At 41.0% G+C, this 16,643-nt stretch overlaps 1 protein-coding gene across 4 annotated transcripts in view; it reads right to left on the bottom strand.

Moving 5' to 3' along the window:
- Positions 1-16,643, bottom strand: part of LOC116324446 (dipeptidyl aminopeptidase-like protein 6) — a 261,572-nt gene that overhangs the window by 31,713 nt on the left and 213,216 nt on the right. For all 4 annotated transcript variants that reach the window (XM_039617141.1, XM_031745037.2, XM_039617140.1 and 1 more), the window contains 4 exons: positions 7,082-7,176; positions 6,561-6,635; positions 4,410-4,462; positions 2,088-2,169 (listed from right to left, as the gene is read on the bottom strand). In XM_039617141.1, the coding sequence (XP_039473075.1) occupies positions 2,088-2,169; positions 4,410-4,462; positions 6,561-6,635; positions 7,082-7,176 (305 nt within the window). The remainder of the gene's footprint in view (positions 1-2,087; positions 2,170-4,409; positions 4,463-6,560; positions 6,636-7,081; positions 7,177-16,643) is intronic.

Below are 16,643 nucleotides of genomic sequence, written 5' to 3'. Positions count from 1 at the left end.
CAGTTGCAAAGGACCATTGCTTCTTGTGATTCAAACAGCAGTGTTTAATTTCAAATGTGTTTACTGGGAAATATCAGCGACTCATCGGGATGATTCAAACCCCGAGGGACAAAACTGTTTGTTTTCAAGGATTATAACTTACACCATATCAACAACTGGAGGAAAATGTGGCATTTGAAAGACAAAGATTAGCCGTGCCCCAATTCTGGGACCATGCTCTTGGAGCGGTAATTGTCATACCTCACCAATGAGACCAAACCGATTCAGAATACAGGCCTTACTTGGACCAAATTTAAGGGTAATAAAGGTCATGACACCTTAATTATGGTGTAATAAGGTGTCATCAATTACTGCTGAATCTATCAGATAAAGTGGATCAATGAAAAGCAACTTAGTAACCAAGGTTCTTAAAGTGCACTGTGCAGACCGGTGATGGCTCCTTGTAACATTTTATGTGACCATAACAAAATGCACTACTATTCATCCATAGTTCATCTCATGGTATGATAGAGCAGCACAGATAGAGAGCATTTCTCTTCATCTGCAGGTCCTCTGTTGTATCCTTTGTAGCAGACTCAACCTTCCTAACTTTGACAAATACAGCTGGTGTAAAGAAATATAACGGCCTCCTGACTAATGGTAAAAAAAACAAGCACAAAAATGAGAATTACCAACATAAAACAGCACCTAAAAGTTTTCATTTCTCCAGTGCAGCCCTCAAGCCTGTGCTGGCACCTAAACTTGCACTCAGTCATCAAAACTTTGAGAACTCCCCACACTAGAGGCTATAAAATAATATAAGCCACACCAAATACTGTTTTCATTTTCGTGGCAGCTCTCTGCTATTGTGTTTGGTTTGTTGATTTGTCTTCTGAGCACAAAAATGCTGCGCTTATTTAACACTGTTTCCACAAAGTTTAATTTTGACCACGCACACTACAATGCAAAGCCAGCATTTTTAACATTCAAACATTGTTTGGGGGATAGTCATCTTCTGCTAATGCAATTCAGAGTTGTTGGGATGGGGGGTGGAGCCTATCCCAGACAACCATTCACACTTGCACCTGCAGCCAATTTAGAATCACTAATGAGCTAACCTCATGCATGTCTTTGGACTGTGGGAGGAAGCCTGGAGAGAAGATGCAAAGTCCACACAAAAAGCAGAAAGGCAGAAACTGGATTCTTTCCTCTGACTTTCCTGGTGTGACATAACAGTGCTAAACACTACACCACTGTGCCACTTTCTTAGTTCACTGTATTCTCATGATCCTATCAAGATTAGCTGTTTTAAGGTTTACACCAAGAAAACCCCCACAACTGGCAAACTAACCATTTTCACACATATAGACACTGAGAACTGGGTCAGCACAGTGTCTGAAGTTGCCCTTTCTCACATGTGTCTTACTAATGAGAATACTCGGAGTACAAATTGCAGAAGGCCACGCACAGGACACCTACCTGTTTATCTGCACATTTACCTGCGCTGGTCTCACCAGGGTGCACCCAGATTTGTATTTGCAGTTGGACATTCATATGCAACCACAAATAGCAGTTAAACTGCTAATTAGTGCCACTCTGCATTCGCTAATTTATCTAAGCTAATATTTGCCATATGCTTGTTATTTAAAAAGTAATGATCTGCCAGTGTTGGGTTTGCAGCTCGCTGCACTCAGGTGGCCACAACAATTGATTAAAGCAGGTTTAAACCAAGGGCACAAACAGAACCCAGAATTCCACTCACTCACTGTAACTCCTCCCATCGGGTGGTGAAATATTAGGTCCCTCTGGTCGAAACGCACCTTCAAATATAATTAATTCCATCACCTATTAAAATTAAAAACAGGCAGCGAAGGACACAGGGTGTGAAAACTTAACTTAGCTTTCCGTCTGTGTGCTGCAAAGTTAGGGTTTTTTGCACTTTTTTGTACACCAAGGGCAAGTTTCTAAACCTCTCAGATGGACCTTTCCAGATTTTTTTTATTTATGGTTTTTTTTTTCCTTTTTTTTTTTTTTTTTTCACTGAAACTGAATGAAAAATTAATTAGTTTGAAAGCAGATATGAAAGAGGGGATTCATGCAGCTCGTACCAGTTGCTGATCCTGGGGTCCCCAGCCTGCATACTGAAGCTGAGCATTTCGCACCTCTGGAGGGTTCAGGTTCCACGTTTCCCTGGGGTGCACAGACACAGGGGGGGGGGGAACACTATCAGACAAAAGTGAAGACACATAAACACAATGACTGTCTGCTCCCAGCGATGCAGCGGCAGAGGAACAAGTGTACAACATCTGAGAACAAAGCTTTAAGTGTATCCATAAATACCACCGCTCTATAACAGTGTCACCTCTCCTTATTGGGAAAAGTGCTGCGCAGTGCAGGCTGCAGAATTAGAGGTGCCACTGCCTCTGTGTCTTTGTCTGAAACTCAGAATGAATGAGGACATCAGCGCAGGTGTTTTTTGACGCGGCACCACTGGGTGGCAGCATGTAAATAGGTTTAAGCAGGAGAGGTGCTGACAGTGCTGTCATACTGTGACCTGGTGTGGAAGTAATTTAAAAGGGAAATAAGTAAGGTGGATAGTCACAGCACAAAAATGCCTCTAATATGACTTGGCAGGGGAGGCTTTTTAGCTAGATGTTTGTAGCACTTGATTAACTGGCAGCAGGTTTGCTCTTTTCTGTCACTGAATGGCAACAAGGTTCTAGGTTTGAACCTGCTCAGTGTACCTGCGTGGGTTTGCTCACAGTTACATTCACCATCTGGTAAACTGATGCTTCTAAACTGGATTTCCTGTATGTCTTGTTTTCACATCGCATTCTTCTAATGGTCTTCAATTATTTGCATGACGGGCGGATATGACAAAATAATCAAATACAGTGAACACCCGCCTATTCGCGGTTCAGTATTCACGGATTTTACTGTGGAACTTAACTTCAAATTATTCGAGGAAAATTTGCCTATATGCTGATTTTTTTCATAGAGCACATCTAAAATATTTGCTAATTATTTTCATTAGGATGACAGGTTAAGGTATATTTGGTGTTTGAACTATTAAAATATGCAGTTACAAGTGTTTTCAGTGAAGTGGTCCCTAACCCTCGTGAATACCAGGGGGGCGAATGTACCTCAAATTTTTGTACACATTTGTGCCACAATGAGCTGATATCAGTTCCTGTTGAGCATACGTGGCGATCTGGACACACAGAGGGTACAGTGCTAACTGTGCCCAGCCCAGAAACAACTATCGACTGGACCTGCTAAGATACTACACTGGTAGCAAGAAACAGGAACCCCAAAAACTTAGGGCATGCCGACCGCATCCAAGCTGCCAACGTTTCATTTTTAATGGGTAAAAAAAGCAGTGATGAGCAGGTTTGTAGCTTTGTAACCTTGAATTCTGCGTGCACCTGTTTCTCCAGCAGAATCACTGTGAAAATTGCTGTGAAGTGCACTTTGGGACGGTTTTCACCAACTTTGCTGTCGGCTTTGAATTAATACTTAAACAGCAGCAGAAAGATCTTGTGCGCGGTCTCATTAGGATAGAGATTTGTGTCAGTCTGTGAAACTGTAGCCTGAGGTTTATACTGTTAACTGGTAATTACGTGACAATGCATCAGAGGCCATGTTGCAGAATAATGCAAAAGTAATGTAAAGAGTGGTACAAGAAGATACTTTCTTCTGGCAGCGACTAAGTAACATAATGAAATATGTTTCAGAATAGCAAACAGTACCATTGTGATCCTATCTAAGTAAATGTTAAGAAAAAAGGTTTAATTGGTTTTCCTCTGTCACGTTTCTAGTTATAATAAAAAGCCGAGAACACACAGAAACATGCACACGGCAGGTTTAACCGCAGCAGTGAGAGCAGATTTTTCATTGTTACGTGTTCCTTTCTTTAGCTGTTTTTAATAGCTTAACGTTGAAGGACGAGAGATCTGCAAGATCTCTTGACATTGCAGAAAAAGGCTCATTTTCAACCCAAAGCAGTGCTATTAGTGTAACTTTCTTCTGTGAACTGTAGCTCATTTTGACAGGTGCATGCTGAATCTAATCCTTGCTCTGGTAATTTACCTTCTGTTTTTGCGCGCTTCTTAATTTGAGGTCTGTCGTCGCAGGGCTAACTCAGGACAGGGCGAATGAGGATAAACATCTGCCTATGTTGTGGCTACGGCTGACTACAGCTGCGATTTGAGGCTGCAGATTATCTGATAGCACCGTTTCGCTTTGCAGAGGCACAAGTGCAGGTTTGGAAGTAAACAGTGTGGTTGATGTCAGAGGTGCTTTGTGGGAGGTAGTTGGCAAAACAGGTGTAAATGAGTTTCTTTCACATTTTCACAGGCAGAAAGGTCAGGTGAGATAATATAAGAAAAACACAATTTTAATGGAGTGACTCAGCCCTGATGTGTACTTACGGCGTTTCCAGACTGCAGATGATGTAGAAGGCCGTGTAGGAATACTGGTACACCTGGAATGAGATGTAGGATATTTAACCTTGACCTTTTAATTCATGCCAATTCTTTGTTCTCATAGCAGAATCAATTAAGACATCATAATTGCCCTGTTTACTTATATTAAGTAAAACAGTGTCTTCTCTGAAAGTAAAGAAAGCAAAAACTGCATTAGGACCGATGATAATTAATCCTTTGAACTTTAAAATAAAAAGGGTCCTTGTTAAGCAGGTACTTTTGAGGAAACACTGTGAAGTGCTGCCATAAAATCTCAATAGTTTCCTCCTAAATTAAAAAAGAAGAAGGAGAAAAAGAAGAATGGCCTTGTCCCAAAGCCACAATGCTCCATATCAATATGACAGTATTTTTCATATCAGTACCAAAGGCTGACAGTAACCCACCATCCCCTGGAAATTCAAGGGTTTAATGTCTTATCTTGCTGCAGTGATGTTGTATACTCAACACTGGGTCAATACACTGTGACACCTCAGCAAGGCTGCAATTCAGTCACACATTTCTGGCCGCATCCAGCGGCATCTCTGATACTAGGTGCAGTTTGAGGAGGGGAAAAAAAACAGAAAAAGGATTCTTCAGTCAGAATAGTCAATATGGAGCCCAATTTACCATTTTGTTGTTGCGATATACTTATTTTTCTACGTGTGTGCTGTCAGAAAACAGTACGTGTGTGACATTGTGCACCTCTGGGCCACTTCCAGCACTGCTGCTATTTTTAGATTGGTGGCTGGAAGTCCCATTCTGACCACTTGCGGTCGGAGTTTGGGATTTCACCACGGAGCTCAAATTTGCCCAGAGCGAGAACATTAACTTCTGTGTCGAATTGGCCCGACTTTCATGTCGAAGATCATTGCTGGTAATGAGAGCTGTGTACCAAGACGCCAAGCAGGAGTTTCAAGTCGAAAAGTCCTCACTGTCCAAAGCCTGAAGGCAGTGCATGAGATCAGGAGTGCAACCAGAAGCAAGGTTGTTACTTGAATTTGTACCCCAAGGTCTGACTGTCAGTGTAAAGTGCTACTGTAAAGCCCCGAGGCACTGCAGGGTGGACATTCGGTGCAAACGACCCGACCTGTGACTTCCAGGGAGTGATCAAAAAATAGCAGCGGCACTAGAAATGGTGAAAAGGACCACAACAACATAACCCTGAAGGATAGATCGACCTAATTTAAACCAGCTGATTTTGGATTTAATCGGCAGATCACACCACATTTATGTTGACCAGATTAACGACAGCTATGATGTGTCTTTGAAATCCTAACCTTTTAGTTTTTAAATGACAACAGTTTTTGTTACAGTCGGCACTCAGCAGTCAGACATTATGTATCCATGAACATTACCCAGTAGAGACCAGACATCTTCAGGAAGAGCGGTTCTCCATGTTTTATAATACAAGTGGGGTATTTAATAAAAACACGACCCATCCCGCATCTCATAGTGCATGAATGTGCGCCGACTGTGCTACGATGAGCATATAGCAGGAATGACTGTCATCTATCAAGGTGATGGCGGTCTAGTTGGATAGTAAATGCGAACACGTACATTCCACCACACTCGAGTGTGCTGTAATATCTTCAATTCATCTCAGGCAATAACACAAGGTTATACAGTGTTTCTGCCAGCATCCTTCATAAACTAACAATAGGAACCAGTTCTCTCTACAGTGACTAAGTGGTGACGCAGTAGTAAACAGGGAACTATCATCCACCTAAATGGATCAATATAGTTGATCCACCTGTATCAGGTGGATCAATATAGTTGATCCACCTGTATCAGGAGCTCAAATGCTTTGATGCATATGATGGTGCTGCTGTTGATCTCATCTCCCCCTCCGCGAGGCCGTGTAGCACCGAGGGGTTTGTTTGTGTTTGTGCCTCTCTCAGTACAGTTCTGCTTGGCTGTGCTAGCCCCCGCCACCCTCGCTGACAGGCAGCGATGTGCGACAGGCCTTCACACCCCGCCATGATTACTTTCTCCTCCCTCCACCCCCCCACTGCCTATGCTTCATTGCAGGCCTACACCCCACCCCTCAGCAGAAGTGGCTGACATATTTGGCTGTCAGGTTGCTAATTCAAAAAACAAGCAAACAAATGAGATGCTCACCGGTGCAACATTGTAGGCCAGCAGCACATGCTTCAGGTCAGGAGACACCTCATACTTGCTGGCTTTGTACATTTCCTAGGAGTCAAAAGAAGGATGTTAGAAGAAGAAAAAAAATGCATACAATAAAAAGAAGAGACCTCCAATCACGCATGGCAGTTTTTCATTAAACTGGTCCTTAACTGACTGCGTTTGACAGATTGCTTGGTTCCTAAAGCAAATGGGAGCTGCATTAGTCTTTGCACTAGGGCTTGGTGATTTGATGGCAGACATAATGTTGCGTGTTGTCACCCAAGCTGCTGCGACACTGATGCTACATCTCCATTTTGATGTTTCACCAAGTGTTAAATATGCAGCTCACATTTCACTCCGAAAATGGATAATTTGTGGGGGGGAAAAAGCAACAAAAAAAAAGCTTTGGGTTCTTTGATTTGTTGACACTATTGTTTGAAATGTTTGAATTGAACTCATAGGCAATCATGGTCAGCCCTTCAGTGCTTTGATTGTAAGATGAAAAGACTTACAAATTTCTTGTTATGCACCAAGATGGTTTGCTCGTTGGTGTCAACGTTGAACTTGACGACGTCGCCGTCCTGATTGCGGTACAACAGCTCATTACCTGGATGATGAGACAGAAGACAGGAAGAAAAAAGTTAGACATCGCTAAGAACTTAAGGAAATTATAGACATATTGATAAAGCCAGAAATTAGCCCCTATATTCTGTCACAAGTTCTGCAAATTAAAAGTCTGGGTTCAAAAAAATATTTCCCTTCTAAAAATTAAGTAAAAGCAGACATGATAGCAGAAAAAACAGCCTTCATTTTTTTTGTGTTAATGGAGTTGTTACCTGTCAGGGACACTGGCAACATAATTAAATTTCAGAGGATGCTTCCACTTATTAGATTTTTAATATCAAAGGGATATTGAATTAGACTTGTTTGAGTTCCATCAGCAGCCAAAAAGAACTTCCTTTTTTTTGTAATCAACCAGTATAACAATTATTAACAGGTCACTTAATGGCACCAATGCTTGTGCTTCAAAAGTGAAGCAGAGCAAAGATGTGCAGTAAAGGCAAAGACAGCAGGGCTGCCCAGTTGTCTGTGTCATGACTGTGATTGCAATTCTGATGCCAACAATTTGTCAGACTATGCCTTGTTATGTTTTTCTGGCCAAATGAAGAGCTCCGTCCTCAATAATAAACTGTCTGGCATCAGGCCTTTGTTTCACAGTGTGATTTTTACAGGATTAAAATCCAGTGTGAATGTATGCATTTTAATGAAGAGTGCAAGCTGCCTTATTTTTAGCTTTCACAAACCACCAACTACTCGCATTTTAACATTAACGTTAATTTGAAACAAGACTTAAAATGTCTGTTTGGTACAATGCCAGTTTCAGTCATTACAGTGTGATAAAACATTCTTAATGACATGGACTAAAGAGCAGCTTTTATCTTTTTACTTCACCTTATTTACTGCTCAGATTTGATTAACACAGCATCAGATTTTAATTCAAATATTGCTCAGTCCTGATTAGTGCTTTGCCCAGTGTAGACACGCCCACCTACTGTATGAATTATAGTATCAATCAGAACTTTTTTCTTTTTTAAAATATTTTTTAGACCTTTTTCATCTAGAATTTCCAAATGTATTATTGAAATACGTTTACACTTAAAATTAAGTTTTTTTTCATCTTTACATTACATTTGAAGTTGATCTTAAATTGTATAAACTAAGCTAAACTTACTCTGAACTATTTCATGGCTACCACTTTTTCCAATTTTAGCAAACTATCTCTGTTTATTTATAACTATTGACTTACTATTTCCTCCATTCATGCCCTGCCAGCTGCTAATCCATTTAACAGATATTCACCAATATTAAACTTTTTCTCCATTATGCATGCCTAACAATTCAATTTAATTCATGGTGTTAACAATTTCAGCTGCTAATTAATAGTTCACCTTGATTTTTTTTTTATTCTTAATTTTAGGCAGCCAGGGAAGGATAACTTTAATACAGCTACTGCCCCCTTTCACCTTCAATCTATCTCCGCTCCCCTGTCTTATTGCTTTAGTGATCCATAGGCACATGAGCAACCACGCCATTTGGTGAGGTAATTAGAACCCAGAGATTGTTATGCAGAGTGCTCTCTATCTGCTAGCATATCTAATTGTCCATTAGAGGTGACAAAATTACCATCACAATGGCTTTAATTCAGAACGTGCTTGGGAAAGCGGTTTCAGACATTTTTAGATAGGCATAGCCGAACGCCCCCTCAACAGCTTTTGTCTCCTTGTTAAAAACCATTGGCATACTAACAAGGGTAGAAAATGGACTCCTTCATGGAAATCATGGTGATAAATAAAAAGATGCTGTTTTTTCCCCCCATCATGAGTCATTATTTTAGTTTGACTTTGCTTGACATCTTGTTAAAGGTCTACTTTCGTATATGAAATGGTAATTGCTGAAGATCGCGGCTTGAATGAGTAAAAAAAGCAAAATGGTTATTAAATCAGATGCCAGGGAGATTGACAGGACTTTATTTTGCTTTGTGACACACTTTGTTTTCACAGTTGGGCTTAGGCTTAAATTCAGAGACCCGCATCTCTTTAAGGCACCTTTTTCATCTTTATTTCTCACCAAACTACTGATCTCCGTTAACCACACGCCTCGAGACACTTCACAGATACCACAGATCTCTCAAATCCTTCCCATCACCGCCCTTATATAAGCCCTCCTGCTGAGTTCATCATTTTAGACCTTATCATCACTCCTTCACCTCTCCTGCTCTTTGTTTTGTGCTCTTTCAAAGACACAAAGCCATCTATTCTTTCACAGGACCCTAGGCATTATGTCTTCCCTTCAATCTACCTCTTTCTAGCTCTCTCTCTTCCCCTGACGTTCTCCCTCTTACTTTCCTCTCTGCCTTGACTTGCTGTGCATTAGCCCAGAGCGCTGTTTTCTCCTCTGATCTATACCTTTCCATGGCAGTATGTCTTATTAAAACAGCCTGCTGCCCTGGGCACAGCCCTAACCCAGCCTCACTCCAGGGAGTCAGAGGGAGCGGCAAGAAGGTGGGAGAGAGAGAGGCAGAGACGCAAGGCAACAAAACTTTAGTGAGGCAGACAGAAAGAAGGCCACAGATTTACATAAAGTTTGCATATGAGCTTTATGGACATCCTTTCTTGTATGTTTTTTAAATTTGGGCAGGGTGTGTGGACTGTCCTCCAGTCCACATCCTAATGTTTGCACAGGTTTCTGCATATTCATTTGAAAAATAAAGTAACAGCTACTAATTGAGGCTCGCCGAATTGAGCAGATTAACATTAATACAAAAAGATGAACAAACAGATGACAAATTAAACAAATTAAACAAATTAAAACTGAACTCAATTTGTTCAGTGATCAAATTATCTTGATGGAAGTGGTCCCTTCCAGGATGACCATGCCTTCATTGATGAGGTTTGATGAGTATGAAGAATGGATCGGTTCTTACACAGAGCTTTTCTCCTCAACGCGCTTTATGCCACAAGCCTCATTCACCCATTCACAGAAGGACTTTTTTCTGTATCTGCATGCTGTCTTGCTAACTTTTACACTCCGATGAACACAGTAGCAACTTGCGGTTCAGTATCTTGCCCAACGATATTGCGGCATGCAGAGTGGAACAGCCAGTGATCAAACCACCAACCTTCCGATTAGTAGACAAACTACTCTAAGCTCCTCCTAAGCCTTAGCCAACAACCACTGTATATTATTCAGAACTGAATAATGGCCTTTGTGGTCACTAAATCCTAATCCCGCTCTTCACATCTAGGAGATTTTGTACAGACAGTACTTTCCAACATCATTAAAACACTAAATGAGGGAGTATCTAGTGGAATAATACTGTTCCAACCCTCCAGTAGAGTATTAGAGGCTTACAGAATCAATACCAATCAATATCAATACAATGAATTATTCTGAATGAATTATGGTCCAATACCTTACTAAGGAATTTTACTAAGTCTAAGCAAACATCACTAGACACCTCTCTCTCCTGACACCTCTTCCAATACTTCAGAGAGGTCAGTGAAACATTCCCAAGGTGGTTAGGAGAGATAATCTCTCCAGCCTCTCCAGGGTCTTTTCTGGGGCCTCCTCACAGTTGGACAGTTCTAAAACACCAGGAAGCACCCAGATCAGATGCCAACCCAGCAAACAAAGTCTTATTATCTAATAATTTATGGAAATCTAGAAAAAGATGAACTCTCAATCTATAGACATCCATCAAAGACATCCAACCCTAATGATGCTCTGCCATCACTTTTAACAGATGAGCTTGTTATGGTCGGTTCATGAATAGCTCCCTTTTCTCTCCATAATTTGCTCTTACTATCATTTTTTTTTTCAAGGCTGATGTTTGTTTCATGAGCGCATAAAACTTTGTTCAAAAATTCTACAGGTTCCTTAAATATGCCTTTGCAACCTGGCCTTTCTGTTTTTGAAGTTTTTCAGGGGTTTGCATCTTGTAGCTAATCCTCTGATGTTACGGTCATGAAGTATTGATTGTTGGCAAGGAAACGTGTCCGTGTAAGTCCTGAGGAGCATTCTTGAGTGGCTGTGCAGTCATTAAGCTTGCAGTATGCATGGATTTCTGCTCCTTCACAAGACCTGTGCCTCTTCATCTACCAGCTCATTTGCCATTTTTTTAAATTTATTTTTGCATTACTGCTTTAATTCAGTAGTAAAATGCTGTTTCTTGCCAATCCATAGTCTTTAATATTCCTACAATAGATTTTTGCTTTTTGAGACACATTATGAAAACCTTAATTTCCATGGTAGCCTCTTTACTTCTCAAAATGAAGTGTAAACTTCTACTCTCATGTTTGATAAAATGGTAGATGACAAACAGCTGCGCAACAAACACGCAGCCATCAAGAGTTCCTTTTAAATTTAGGGACGTGTGTTAAGAGGGGGTGCATCAAGAGGGGGTGCATCTCAGGCCATTTATTTATTTTTTGTCAACAGTTGTGTTAATCTACTGAAATTAAGGCTGAAAATTGGTTGCATAATTGCGTGAGTTCTGATTAGACAGAAACATTGCCGGAGGCTCAGACAGTGAGAAACAAGGTAAACAAGCCAAACCCCTTACGTCCTCTTAGTTGTGAGCTGGAGCAGCCAGATTTGTTTCAAAGCATTCTCCAACGTGCGCTGCTGCCTCACCTTTTGTATCTCGTAAGTTCACTAGTGTCCACAATATACCGTACAGCAAAATGGCTAAAAGATGTTTCTATCCATTTTAATTTTTAGCATTTGTTGTTGCAATCCTAGTTTTTAGCACCTCACCTGGTAAGTACAAGCTCATCATCATTATCAATATGACTGATGGCCTAACCTATGCAAACAAGACTCGCATTGTACCAAATTATCCATCCACCTGTCCTGACACTTCAGTAGCTTCACTGTACTCATTAAAATTCCATTCAAACTTTATGGTTCAAGTGCAGAATGACAGGTTAATTAGAATGACAAATTAGGGAAGACTAGTTAATACTACTTCAAGGAAAATTGACTCTAGTAGTCCATAATGCTCATTTTCAGCTCCATATTTAAATGTTACAGTAGCTCTGTGAGTGGTCAGGCTGTCTGAAATAACGTGACATCATACATAGACATTACAAAAAAAGTAACAACACTGTAACAGTTTGGTGTTAAAATTTTTTTATTACAATGCTGCTCATTTTTCTGCTTGTCTGAGATCTTTATCCGACTTGAGATTTTTCGAGAAGACATAACACTTCATTCACTGCATTCACTGTTCTCCTGAGCGTGTTCCTGGGTGAGCAGAGTCTTTAACAAGCATGTTATCAGAAACAAAACCACAAAAGCTTTATTAATCCCAGCAGGGGGATCGTGCTGTAACAGTTGCTCAAGAATGTCGAGGCTGTAAATCACACAAGAATACAACACAATATAGTACAACAAATCCATGAAAGCACTGGAAGGCCTTGTCTTGGATTTTATAACAGGAAGGTAGAAGGTAAGAAGTCACCAAAGTTGTATAAGTAAACCAACAAAAAAGGAAAAAAAAAACATAATTCAGTTACTGTTGTAACTACTCCTTACCCTAACCATGAAGTGTGAGCACAGATTATTCTCAACTGTCCTCTCATCCTGAGCATAAAAGCAATACATATAAAGAAATAATTTATACATCACAAAAGGGAATAGAAATATATAGTGCTTTAATGGCCCTAACCTTGAACAGTTCCCTCCACATAATACATCACCATGTGATTAAAAACCGCAGTGAAACGGGTAGTTTCTTTGGGCTATATTATAAGCCCTGAGGTGAGCCAGGGTTGCAGTGTTAAGTTCTGGATGAAATGGGATTTTTCTTGTCAGTTCCAGGTCATTTGTCCATGCCCAAGGCTGTGCATGATGACTGGTTTGAAAGTGACACAAGCTGCTGGGGAAAATTATAGTGTCTGTCAGTGGCTAACTAAAACGAAGTCTCCAATACAGAAATACAGCCCTAAAGCTTAGATGTGCAGTAAAATATAGGTTAATAAAAAATTCAACAGGAATTTTAATTAAAAATCGCCCTTTATATTTCTAGTAATTTGGCTTCTTTCATCTATGGCTCTTCAAAGGGTATTCCCCATAATAAATGTGTTTATTTATCTCCACTGCTGTAAAGCAGGACAAGCAGCACCATGGAATTCAAATTCTATTTTTGACTTACTTGATAAATGAGTGTACTACCAAATGAATGGCAGGGCAAACAAATGAGCAAAAACCTCAAATATGAACTCGCTGAGAACACATGAAACCACCCACGGCTACAGCCAACCTGCTTTTGGCCAGTTTTCACAGTGGAAGTCATTTATGTTTATCAGGAATGCCAATCAGTCTTGCCTGTTGGCCTCATTACTCACTGACACTTCAGCTTCTCAATCCACCACCAGCATTGGGAAAAAAAAAAAACAAACAAAAAAAAACACATGCCAATTTATTTCTGCTTCACGCTGTTTAACATTAGGGATAAAGAGAAAGTCTTTCTTTGTAATTATCTGATTTACTTGGACCTTGAGTATATCAAGGCAGTAGGGGGGGCGGTAAAAAAATAAAAAAAGGAATCTACAGATCAGAGAAATCAGCGCTATGTTTAAAGAACTAAACACTGAATAGACCGTTTACATCAGGATCCCGCAGAGAGCATTCTTACTTTAGACAAGGCAAGTTAGTGTCAGTCAGACCTGCTATAGGCAAACCAAGTTTCTTTCCCTTTTGCAGTGATTAGACCACCCCAAGTCTTCCGTTTCAAGCTGTTGCTGCAAACCACTTTGCAGCACACCTTGTGAAAAGGTGTGTTTCAAAGTGGCTTGCAGATGTGCAGTAAATGTAAGCACAACAGCAGTTTAAATAAAACAAACTATTTGAGATTTGATATTGTTTAGACAGCCAACACACATTTAATAAAAACAGAAGTGAGAGAAGTGGAGTTGAGAATTTGCAAAACATGAAGTCCTCAAAAACTCTCCCCTCACCTAACTCCATATTCCCTTCAAGATGACTCTCACAGGCTTTTAAAAGTGTTTTCAGGGCGCCTCCATCCACTTAGACCTTATTGCTTTTTGTTGCCTATCAACTCAATTTGAAATGAACCCTTCAGTACTATTATTGATTTACCTCACCGCCAAAGAAGTGACAGTCATTTCATCAGTTCCAGCTGCTCATGTACACCTCATAAACCCATACACTCTGTCGCTGTTTGATTTGCACGGCTTCAATGCGCTTTAGCCTTCAATGTGTGTTATAGTGCAGCACTACTGTGTTTCTTTGTGCTTGCAAACAAATTACTGAACTTGGATAGAAAATAAAAAAAAAATGCATATGCTCATAACAATTAAAATCATTTTGGGGGGGGCAAATTCTAAACAAACTATTAATGACACAAAACACAGCAGTGATCAGCCGGGCTTGTTTAAAAAGATATTACAGTTAGTTACCTCACTGTTCAAATAAACACTTATTCATTATTCACAAAGTAAATCATACAACCGTTTGAATCCGAATGTTGACAAGTACATAATAATTGCATGTGGATTCATTAGAAAAAAAAATGCTCCAAGCATAAATAACTGTGTTTGAACACAATTATCCGACAGGCTTCTAGCTGCTGGGGGATGCTCACAGTGTTTTATCAATGTAATACAAACACAGCTAGGCTAGAATCCTCAATGATATGGCAGATATGAAGCTGCTGATTTAAATGATTATAATTGTACACCATGTGCAATAAGTATTATAAGGATTATTGTAATCTGTATAAGGTTATGTATTCTAACTGCATACACAATGATTAAGCATATGTAACTATAAAATCATGAGAATACCATAAACAAAGTCTATATGAAGTAATTAGTCGTAGTTGTAGCTGCTGAAGAGAGTGAAAACAAATTCTGACGTGTTATTTTATAATGACGTTCATGTGTACTTCTGTTGTTAATTAACATCAATTCTGTCTTTTGCAACAAGAAGCAGGCAACACAACTGGTGTTTTTCAAGCACATTTGCTCATTATTATCATGCAGCAATGTGTTGCTGAGGGACTACACTGTTAAAAGTATTTTTTAAAATTAAGAACGGCTGTAAAAACAAGAAGAAACAGCATGTGAAAGCAGCTTTACTGAGTCAGACAGCTGGAAACATCAAAAAGGCAAAAAGATAAAATGTGATGCAGCTAGCTGAATCAGGTAACTAGCTGATTAAGCTATCTTCAGAAGCCTGTTAATTCATAACTATATATATAAAAAAAAAAAAAAAAAAAAAAAAATTCCCCGCTCGCCCCTGTGGGCGGTTAATCCTTCAAGCTTGGGTCCTCTACCAGAGGCCTGGGAGCTTGAGGGTCCTGCGCAGTATCTTAGCTGTTCCCAGGACTGCGCTCTTCTGGACAGAGATCTCCGATGTTGTTCCCGGGATCTGCTGGAGCCACTCGCCTAGCTTGGGAGTCACTGCACCTAGTGCTCCGATTACCACGGGGACCACCGTCCCCTTCACCCTCCACATCTTCTCGAGCTCTTCTCTGAGCCCTTGGTATTTCTCCAGCTTCTCGTGTTCCTTCTTCCTGATGTTGCTGTCATTCGGAACCGCTACATCGATCACTACGGCCGTCTTCTTCTGTTTGTCTACCACCACTATGTCCGGTTGGTTAGCCACCACCATTTTGTCCGTCTGTATCTGGAAGTCCCACAGGATCTTAGCTCGGTCATTCTCCACCACCCTTGGGGGCATCTCCCATTTTGACCTCGGGACTTCCAGGTTATACTCGGCACAAATGTTCCTGTACACTATGCCGGCCACTTGGTTATGGCGCTCCATGTATGCCTTGCCTGCTAGCATCTTGCACCCTGCTGTTATGTGCTGGATTGTCTCTGGGGCATCTTTACACAGCCTGCACCTGGGGTCTTGCCTGGTGTGATAGACCCCAGCCTCTATGGATCTTGTGCTCAGTGCTTGTTCTTGTGCTGCCATGATTAGTGCCTCCGTGCTGTCTTTCAGTCCAGCTTTGTCCAGCCACTGGTAGGATTTCTGGGTATCAGCCACCTCCGCTATCTGCCGGTGGTACATACCGTGCAGGGGCCTGTCCTTCCATGATGGTTCCTCGCCTCCCTCCTCTTTCTTGGGTTTCTGCTGCCTGAGGTATTCACTGAGCACGCTGTCAGTTGGGGCCATATTCGTGATGTATTCGTGGATGTTTCTTGTCTCATCCTGGACTGTGGTGCTGACACTCATCAGTCCCCGGCCTCCTTCTATCCGCTTAGCGTACAGCCTCAGGGTGCTGGACTTGGGGTGAAACCCTCCATGCATGGCAAGGAGCTTTCTTGTCTTTATGTCAGTGGCTTCTATCTCCTCCTTTGGCCAGCCTATTACCCCAGCAGGGTACCTGATCACGGGCAGGGCGTAGGTGTTGATGGCCCGGATCTTGTTCTTACCGTTCAGCTGACTCCTCAGGACTTGCCTGACCCTCTGCAGGTACTTGATGGTTTCAGCTTTCCTAGCGGCCTCTACATGGTTACCTACCTTCCCTCTCTTTGTTAC

The sequence above is a fragment of the Oreochromis aureus genome, linkage group 9 (assembly GCF_013358895.1).
Source record: "Oreochromis aureus strain Israel breed Guangdong linkage group 9, ZZ_aureus, whole genome shotgun sequence".
Taxonomy (NCBI): domain Eukaryota; kingdom Metazoa; phylum Chordata; class Actinopteri; order Cichliformes; family Cichlidae; genus Oreochromis; species Oreochromis aureus.
This window is presented reverse-complemented; position numbering and strand designations above follow the sequence as displayed.